Consider the following 10756-nt stretch of genomic DNA (forward strand, 5'->3'; position numbering starts at 1 on the left):
AAAAAAAAAGGTAAAAAAGTATGCTACGACGTCACCGATAAATTTCTAATCGTGTTGATGTAACCTGTAAATATAGATTCCACCACCGCAACAAGTGTGTTACGATATTTCTCCCCTCGAGACAGTTAAATTTTAATATTAAAAGCGCGAGGCTTGCTGAGCTTTTTAAATAATTAAAATTTAACTGTTGAGAGTGGAGAAATATCGTAATACACGAGTTATATTGGTGGAATCTGTTTCTCTAATTTTTGTGCTATTTTCACCTTTCTTGATCGGTGTGAGAAAAATATTTCTCCTCACTAGTGAAATATCTGTTCTCGGCAAATGATTGGTCGAAATTTAATTATGACGTCAGATTTTCTTGGTTTCTTCTGAATTTTCTTATTGTGACGTCAGGAAAAAAGGCGACCATGCCTGATGACGTCACACATAAAGAACACAACTTTCTGCAAATCTTTGAAAAGGAAGGATAAAAGTCATTAGAGAAACAGATTCCACCACTATAACTCGTTTATTACGACATTTCTCCACTCTCAACAGTTAAATTTTAATTATTTAAAAAGCTCGGCAAGCCTCGCGCTTTAAATATTAAAATTTAACTGTCTCGAGTGGAGAAATATCGTAACACACTTGTTGCAGTGGTGAAATCTATATTTCTCTAATGATTTATATCCTTCCTTTTTAAAGATTTGCAGAAAGTTGTGTTCTTTATATGTGACGTAATCAGGCATGGTGGCCTTATTTCACGACGTCACATTAGGAAATTCAGAAGAAACCAAGAAAATTTGACGTCATAATTAAATTTCGACGAATCGTTTGCAGAGAACAGATATTTCACTAGTGAGGAGAACATTTTTTTCACAATCGGTTGGGAAATGTGAAAAAAGCGAAAAAAGGAGAGAAACGCGTATCCACAACTTGTTGCATTTACAGCAGGCGTAACTTCAACTATAAACTTTTATGTATCTATATAGCTGAAATGGTTTTAGTTCCCGCGTTTTACTTATCGTGTATTCAAACTTGTATTGGGACGGACGAGTACGGCATTGTCTTGCCCTCTGCGTTTTCTATCAGTTTAAAAACAATTATGTTGATTTTGTGAATAAAATCTCGCTGGTCCAATTCAGTAAAAACAATAGTTTGAAATTCCCTAGCTGAATAATCGGAGTGTTCTAGATATGATAAAAATAGGGCCTTGCCGTCATGGCACTGGTTTCTGAGTTAACAAAAACAGCTCTGCGATGGATGACCAGACAATGATAAGAAAGAAAAAAAAAAAAAAAAAAAAAAAAAAAAAAAAAAAAAAAAATAACAGAGGCAATCTTACTTCGGATCATTTGACCCACTGACTTGATCAACGAGTCCTTTGTTAATCAGAATATAATCTTGAAGTATAACCCCTTTTCCGATCGAATGCTATTGGTCTTAAGATTGTTGATATAAAACGTCACCATGATCAACGACTTTGTGTTGTAATTATCTTTCATCTCATTATGTAAATAGTCTGCATATAGATGCATGGGTATTGTTGAAAAAATGTCTTATTAAACGATGACCCAAAAAATTGTTCCTCAAAATTGTTCTATCAATACCTTCCGTTACCTTGATGATGTTTTTCGGTAAATAAATAAAGAATTAGCTAACTATAGTGCCGAAATTTACCGAAATGAACTTAGGTACCACCAGCTCAGTAGTCAGCACTTCTGTGTTGACACGAATTATCATTGATATATTTATATATTAACTAATTACAAAACTTTGAATTGTTCGAAATACTAAGGATTTTCTATCACAGGAATAGATTACCTTACATGTACCTGTATTTGACAGAGCCTTTTGGAATTGTTCTCACTCGGAGCTCTTCAACTTCGTTCTTTGTTTGACATTTAAACTTTTTGATTCGAGCGTCACTGATGAGTCTTTTGTAGACGAAAAGCGTTACTGGCGTACAAAATTACAAGTCTGGGATCTTTGATGAGTTTACTTTTACTTTATATTTATCTAATATAACCAACAGCAATAACTGCCCTTTCCTAGAATCATTTAAAATTAAGGACTATATCTCACTCAGTTAAAAGCTCTTATTTCGTGTCCAGATTTGGCTATACTTAGGACCTGCTTAGTTTGATCAGCTTTTCAACGTTCGTATTAGGTTTTGATTTCAAATACTTTGGCTTCGAGCATCACTGAATAGATATCAATTGTCTAAATACGCATTGGGAGCAGTAAAATTGGTACTGTTATTGTTATTTTAACGACTGATACATAACAAGACCAAATAAATTACACATTTCAATAGTTTATGGATATACAAGTAAAATTTACCCCAAAAATGTACGCTTAAGGTCAAGTTGCAGTAAATGTTACAGATTTTGGTAAAGTATTGCATACAACTTTGGCTCGTTGAACTATAACTGAAAATCGAAAAAGTAATGCATTTATCTCTTTTATCATCTGAAATATGACTGATTGAATTCTTTCAAAATAGGTGAACATTTGCATAGAAAGCATTTAAAATCGGCGAAAAACTTCTTAAATTTGTCTTAAAATCATCAAATCTCTAATTTCTACTATATATAAGGAAACAATAGATATTGTGTCCTGTAGCACTTTCTGTTTAAGGAAGACAGATGGAAATCCGCTTCCTTCTTTTAGTTGTGTGTAAATTCGATTGTCCGCACAAAAGAAACCACTATTAACGACTGGTTCATATAAAGACCAAAATAATAACATACTTCAATTATTTATTCATATAAAAGTATTATTACCAAATATGAACATTTATTTAACAACAGAAAAATTGGGTTGTCACTATTTCTGTAGTATGAAAACAATGAAACAATACGAAAAAAAAATTGATTGTGAAAAATTTTACATTTTAATTGTTCAAGGAAACGGTAGATATTTTGTCGGTAGCATTTTACTTAGAAAGTAGATAGAAGGACATTGTAGTTATGTGTAAATTTGATAGTACCGCTAGGATTTTTTTTTACAACAGGACGCCCATCTATTTTTCTTTGATTATATCGTTTATAAATCATTTGCATTTATTATATTATTTTCTGTTCCAAAACAGTATTTAACCGGAATAATAAATACTTCCGTTGTACGTAATGTAAGTCTGTCTTTCTATATCGTGACGGATTTGCCGTAGGAGGAATTGTTATCCAGCTTATTTATCTCGGCTACAATTGTTTTTCTTCGGATCGTTCTCCTTCATTAACGTATGCACCAAACCAATGAATCCAGCCAAGGGAAGGAATTCTCTACCATTTGAACTTTTTACCCTCCCGGAGCACATGAGATCATCTCCGGTTTTTAGTGGCAGTCATTCTATTTCTATGTTATTTTTCAAAAACTTGTTTGTCTTGTTGTTGTGTTTCGTTTTTGCCCAGAATATGTCAGTTTCTCGAAATTCGAGTTGTGAATGTCCCTATGATATCTTCCGCCTTTTTTGTTTTATATATTTCGTGTTTTATATAACATTTAAGTATATTGGTGTGGTGTTCATGATTTTCCTCCAAGCATACTTCCTATTAAACATTTACGGGACTGACACGGTTGATCAAGTTCTTTGGCATAATTAGTTTTCGACAATGCCGTATCAGGAGATTTCAATGTTTTTAACACGAACATTTACAATCATTTTTCAGGTGTTTAAAAACGATTTTGGGCGCATGGTACATACTACCTGGGTTTTATAAGCGATACGATCGATCCTACACATAAACTTATTCTAAAAGGTTACCAATTCGTAATCAGATCTTTGAATATTGTTTTTATCGGTATACATATTGATTTTGTTATCAATAGATTTAAAAAACATACCAACTATTTCTGTTATACACGTATGTACATTCACGGTTCTACAATCAGTCGAAACCTTTATTTTGGAATTGCACACTGTCATGTCTCTGACTGTTAATAAAATCTTTACACTAAATCCATTGGATGTTGGACGTGCACTGATTGATATTTTAGTCTTAGATAAATGATCTTTTTATTAGTTGGTATTGGTTTTGAACTAACTTTCAGAAACTGCGACTACTTTTCTGTACTTTGTGTCTTATGTGTTTTTGTGAGTTTTTTGTGTGCTTTGTATCGATCTGATGAGGTAAGCACTTTTCAACAGATTTTATAGTTTATTCTTATCTTGTTCTGTTACACCACTGTCGTAAATATGTTTAACACCGCCACATTCTGTATGTGCCTGTCCCAAGTCAGCAGCCTGTAATTCTGTGGTTGTCGTTAGTTGCTGTATATTATATTTGTTTTTCGACTTTTGATTGATTGATTGATTGATTGATTGGTGTTTAACGCCACTTTTAGCACTATTGTGCTATTTCGTAGCGGTCAGTTTTCATTGTTGGAGGAAGCCGGAGTGCCCGGAGAAAACCACCGACCTTCGGTAGGAAAACTGAAAATCCTAGTTATTTAAGACCTGTCACGTGCGGGATTCGAACCCACAACCTCAGTGTTGACAGGCTAGAGAGTTCGACTACTTAGACCACTCGGACACCGAGGCCCACGTTTGTACATAAATCAGGCCGTTTGTTTACTCATTAGAATTGTTTAACATTTATTTTTGGGCCTTTTATAGCTTACTATATATATATGCGGTTTGGTTTTTTCTTATTGTTGAACATGTTGAAGGCCCTACGGTGACCTTCAATTGCTAACATCCACGTCATTTGGTGTCTGATGGATAGCTTTCTCATTGGCAATAATAACACATCTTCTTTTTTCTATATTGGTACAAGTTTAACTTCGTATTTTTTCTTAGCTCACATTTACTGGTACTCATTATATAATTGCTATTCATGCTAAGCATATTTCTTTCTAATTAGAACAATATCTGACTTACCTGACATATTTGGACATTATATATATAACACATAGCTGAGAGGGTGACAGAGCAGATTGTTACCCCGAGAAAACATTGTCAAACAAGGCGAAACCAATGTTGACTATGTTTATTCGAGGGGCAAAAATCTGCTCTATCACCCTCTCATCTATGTGTTATTCAATGTACTGCCATCATTGTCTTTTAAATTTTAAATTGAAAGTAATTAACTATGACGTCATGTACATATATGATATGGATGACTATGTATGAAGAATTATGGCACCTACATTTGTTGTGGAAAGAAGGTAAAACAATATGTTCACGGTGTATAGTATCAAAGCGTCAAGATATTTTCAAAGGACCTCTGGGATGTTTTTATTAATCGATAATTAATTAAGAACATAAAATATATACAAATATATGAATAAAAATATTTTAAATTTGTATACATTTCAACCAAGGACAATAATTGTTTCTTACACGTTTCTTTAGCGTAAGTATCTGATATATTTTAGGTTATAGAAAAGACATTGCAATTTGCTTTAGGAAGTGCAATCCTACAATTTCATTGGTTCAAAAGCCATTAGTGTGATGAACCGACATTTTCAATCCGTTTCTTGAAACATTTTGCACCAAAAGAAGTCTATGCTCTAGAAGGATAAACATCAGTAACACATCTATTTCTAAACTTTGTGACCCGCTCGAAAAATTACTGAATTTCGCTGCATTCCGTTTACTTCCAGTATCGACTCTCGGTCAAGTGATGTTCCTTCCGTTCATCAGCTTCATGTTGAAATGAAGCCAGGGATTTAAGTTCAACGTTCCCTATATACTACTAAAAAAGTTGGTGTTAATGTTAAAATGGCGGGAATGTCTTATAAAACATGTTCTTATATATTCCAAATTTCCACAAGTAAATTAATCAACCAATTTGAATATTGAAAAAGGAAAGGAAATAAGAATGGAATTTTAAAAGGAAATTCCCTCCTGTTGTATTTGTGTCGTCGTGTTTATGTGATTTTAAAAATCCATATTATATTTATGTGTAACTTAGTGTGCACTCCCATTATACACCTGGAGGTTAAAATCAAATACAATGCTAACAAGTGTAAAATTACCTGTGTGATCTATAATAAAGGGTGAGGTCAGTATGAATATTCAGTAATGCTTCAATACACAGTACACTTAACGTAAACACGCTATTAAACTGAACGCTTTTACCATACATATGCAAATGATTCATTTCATATCGCCATATATGGTAGCATATATCGCTTTTTTCCCAAGGTGCAAAAAACGAGGAAGTCCGGTGAATAAAACAAGTGTGGATTTTAAAGTCTCCCCAGTCAATAGTTGTAACAGGAATAGAAAGGTTGTAACAAGCTTAGAAAATTAAACAAATTCAAAATGTGTGATGACGACGTAGCCGCTTTGGTAATTGACAATGGATCAGGAATGTGTAAAGCTGGATTTGCTGGAGATGATGCCCCAAGAGCTGTATTTCCATCAATAGTTGGAAGACCCAGACATCAGGTTTGTAAATTAATAAGTACACCTATTTAATAGTAAAGCTTCTTCTTCTTCTTCCAGGTAAGGAACCGAATTCAATGTTTGAATGTATGAGGTACCGCGAAAACTATACGCAGTGTCGGACAACACAGAAAGTTTTCTCTTGGCTATTTACAAGTTAAAACGTTCTCTATATATATACAATTAAAATTATGTACAGGATGTTACTGTCTAAATTTTAGCAGAGCATGCCTTTAGCTGATGTCGCTGATGTTGGCAGTTGGTTCCAGTCTCGGTATATATATAGGAATTCGTTTTATTCAGGGTTGTCGCAATTGCCTTGGTTCACATTCTATGTTGTTTTGTATGATGTATTTTAATCATCTTATATTTCAATGTTCGTCGCTTTAAATAATTGTCTTGTCAAAGCGAATTCTCAAGAAAAAAGGGAGCGCCTAGTCTTAATACAATGTGAAATGCCGGTACACGTTGCTATTGCCCATATTTGGAGTAGATTTATACTTGAGTAGCGTTGGCCACGCCCATGTAACTATTTAACTTTTTGATAGACAAACAAATCTGTGGTGTCAGCATATTTACACTCGCTTTCAATTTCCTTTTGTTTGTGTTTTTATTAAGTTTTGTTTGTCATATGTCAGAAATTCAATCGTTGCGACCTAAAATGCTCAATTGTGCTTTTTAATCATAGAATATGTATTCGCTACAGCGGAACAACGCCTTATATGGTCACCACATGTGACAATGACAGTAAATACCTGTTACTAGTGTGACCCGACAGGTATACGACTGATCAAGACTTGAATATTTCTACTTAAAGTGGGAGTATTTTAACAAAATTTTTTATCATACCAAATGTTATTACGTATAAGTGAAAACAAGTAAATAGATCCCGATCGAGTGGAGTGTGGCCGTGGTTGGGATAATGCTTTGATTAAAACATTACCTAATGATTGCTCGCATGTTTTCTCGACGTTCATTCGGGAAAAACAGTCAGACAACTTCCTGTTTGGGTCAAGTGTATCAAAAAACAAAGGTCATCAGTAACGAGCTGAGGGAGGAAAAAGTTTATAAAGCGATCATTATGAAACTTTGATAGATTATGATCCGCTTTTTTAAAACACAAAATACAATCATAAAAATGCTTTGTTTGAAGTGTTTACCATGGTTTAAATATGTCTCTTAAAAATGTTAGGCATAACACATTGTTTCAACAGGACCCCAGATAGCTTCAACTGGACGAAAGAGTTGTGTGAATTCAGAACTTATCCGTATTGGAATAAATAGCAATAAGTTGTATGGTCGAATCATATACAAAGCAAGTCATTTTCCCAAAGAAATCCAATATTGAACAGATATATCATGTTAAGGAGGGGTATTTTTCGCAAATACCCCCTCAAGAACCTGCTATATCTGTTTAATTACACCGAATGTTAACGTTCAAAAACACATTGATGATCGTGACGTTACAAGCGTCCAGTCGGAAAGAGTATTTTTTGGCAAATACCATGGCAGAAAGGGTAAAAAAGGCATATCCTTTTTGCATATACCCCGGCAGCGTTAAAAAATGGTAACAGTAAATTGGTGAAAAATACACTGGATATCAACCAATCAAAACCCAGGATTCTTACATAAGGTGTAATTATACCAACAATACAGCAAAAACAAACACAATATACTGTGCAATTCAGTGATATGTCTTAAAATTTAGTATCATTGCAATATCAAATTGTGTGCAAGGGTGTCGCTGCAAAGTTGCAACGAATCACAATCTCGCACATGAAGGCAAACTTCAAATGAAATATACATATGCATGTCGGAAATTTACCAGTTATAAAAGTACACATTTTCTCTTCACACTTGTAACATAAACCTGGAAGTAAAATTCGTTATGTCTGCCTATGATTAATAATAAATAAGCTTTTAAATTAGTTACAGTCGGCAGAGCATACAAACAAGGACATACCATAAAATCTAATGAGCTTTTAACCGACAAAAATATGAATTAGGGTCTGGATGGGGGTTCTTAATTTCTGTGTTTTTAATTTTTTTTAGGTAATTTTATCTAATCTTTATATTTTAGCACCCAATTATTCTGTATTTTTTATGCCCCCGCCATAGCGGAGGGGGCATTAAGTTTTACCCTTGTCCGTCTGTACGTCCGTCCGTTCGTTCCAAAGTTGGTTTCCTTACTCTATCTTTAGTTTGCCTCGACCAAATATTATGAAACGTATACACAATGCTTATTACTACAAAACACAGATCGAGTTTGAATTTTGGTGGCGTCACTATAACCGTTCTAGAGTTATGCCCCATTACAAATGGAAAAATTGCTGAATTTTTCGTTTCCGTTCTCTAACTTAAGTTAGCCTCAACCAAATGTTATGAAACGTATACACAATGCTTATTACTACATAATACGGATCATGTTCGAAATTGGGTGGCGTAACTTTTACAATTCTTGAGTTATGCCTGTTTACAAATGGAAAAATTGCTCAACCAAATGTTATTAGACTTATATACAATACCTATTACCACAAAACTCAGATCAAGTACAAATTTGGGTAGCGTCACCTTTACTGTTCTTCAGTTATGTCCCTTTATAACTTTATAGGATATGCAAGCGGGGGCTTCATCTGTGTCCCATGGACACATCTGTGTCCCATAGGCACATTCCCCATTTATTAATTTTTGTCTTTTTATCTCCATTCTTTTTGTGAATTTTAGGGGAACTGACAAATTCAATTGATATTAATGTACACGTGTTGTGTTTTTTCAGGGTGTAATGGTTGGTATGGGACAGAAAGACAGCTACGTTGGTGATGAAGCCCAAAGCAAAAGAGGAATCCTTACACTGAAATACCCTATTGAACACGGAATTGTCACAAACTGGGACGATATGGAGAAAATCTGGCATCACACTTTCTACAATGAACTTCGTGTTGCCCCAGAAGAACATCCCGTTTTACTGACAGAGGCTCCCCTCAACCCTAAAGCCAACAGAGAAAAGATGACACAGATTATGTTCGAAACCTTCAACTCTCCCGCTATGTACGTTGCTATCCAGGCTGTATTGTCTTTATACGCTTCTGGTCGTACAACTGGTATTGTGTTAGACTCTGGTGATGGTGTATCCCACACTGTACCTATCTATGAAGGTTATGCCCTTCCTCACGCTATAATGAGGTTGGATCTTGCCGGTCGTGACCTTACAGACTATCTGATGAAAATTCTGACAGAACGTGGATATTCTTTCACCACCACAGCCGAAAGAGAAATCGTAAGAGACATTAAAGAAAAACTGTGCTATGTAGCATTAGACTTTGAACAAGAAATGCAAACAGCCTCTTCATCGTCATCTTTAGAGAAAAGCTACGAATTACCTGACGGACAGGTTATCACAATCGGCAATGAAAGATTCAGATGTCCAGAGGCAATGTTACAACCTTCTTTCTTGGGCATGGAATCCTCAGGTTTGCACGAAACGACATACAACAGTATCATGAAGTGTGATGTTGATATTCGTAAAGACTTGTATGCTAATACCGTACTTTCTGGTGGTTCAACCATGTATCCAGGAATTGCCGATCGTATGCAGAAAGAAATCACAGCGCTTGCTCCATCAACAATGAAAATCAAAATTATTGCTCCACCAGAAAGGAAATATTCCGTCTGGATAGGTGGTTCCATCTTGGCTTCACTTTCTACCTTCCAACAGATGTGGATCAGCAAACAGGAATACGACGAAGCTGGTCCATCCATTGTCCACAGAAAGTGCTTTTAAACTGCAAAACGTCTTGCTCAAAACTTCAATTAATTGTTATGTTATATTATTGGTACATACAGCATCCGTTTGTATCATTGTTTAATTCAAACTATTTTTTTTTATCATTTTTATAAAATTCTTCGTTGTACAAAAATAAAGCTGTAAAATCTTATTTTGCCTGTCTAATAATATATGTATTGTTGTATTGGTTAAAAGAAATCGAACGCTTATCGTTTTCTACCTCTCAATGTGCCAGTTATATATCCTGCTTAATTTTATCCTTGATCTTGAAAAAGAGGGGCGAAAGAAACCTAAGGGACATTGAAACTCATCATAAGTCGAAAATAAACTGACAACGCCATGGCTAAAACAGAAAATGACCACAGATAAACAACAGTACACAAAGCACAACATAGAAAACTAAAGACTGAGCAACACGAACCCTACCAAAAACTGGGGGTGATCTCAGGTGCTCCAGAAAGGTAAACAGATCCTGCTACACATTTGGCACCCGTCGTGTTGCTCATGTTAGTACAAACCCGGTGATAAGTCTTAATTCGGTAGGTCACATTCGGGGAAAAGGGGACGGGATTGTAGTTGCAATTGAACATATCCGT

The 10756-nt window shown here is 34.9% G+C and overlaps 1 protein-coding gene across 1 annotated transcript; it reads left to right on the plus strand.

Moving 5' to 3' along the window:
- Positions 1-6142: 6142 nt before the first annotated feature.
- LOC127704530 (actin, cytoplasmic-like) lies at positions 6143-10311 on the plus strand. The gene is made up of 2 exons (XM_052208623.1): positions 6143-6379; positions 9153-10311. Exons 1-2 carry the CDS (start codon positions 6254-6256, stop codon positions 10155-10157), a joined length of 1131 nt encoding a protein of 376 aa, XP_052064583.1. The 5' UTR covers positions 6143-6253; the 3' UTR covers positions 10158-10311.
- The last annotated feature ends 445 nt before the right edge of the window (positions 10312-10756 follow it).

Source organism: Mytilus californianus, unplaced genomic scaffold, assembly GCF_021869535.1.
Source record: "Mytilus californianus isolate M0D057914Y unplaced genomic scaffold, xbMytCali1.0.p SCAF_6, whole genome shotgun sequence".
Lineage (NCBI taxonomy): Eukaryota > Metazoa > Mollusca > Bivalvia > Mytilida > Mytilidae > Mytilus > Mytilus californianus.

Excerpts from the sequence above, each read along its gene's own strand:
- LOC127704530 (XM_052208623.1), top strand. The coding sequence starts at position 6,254 with ATGTGTGATGACGACGTAGCCGCTTTGGTAATTGACAATGGATCAGGA. Across the intron at positions 6,380-9,152 it reads TTGGAAGACCCAGACATCAG|GGTGTAATGGTTGGTATGGG; the intron begins GTTTGTAAATTA and ends GTGTTTTTTCAG.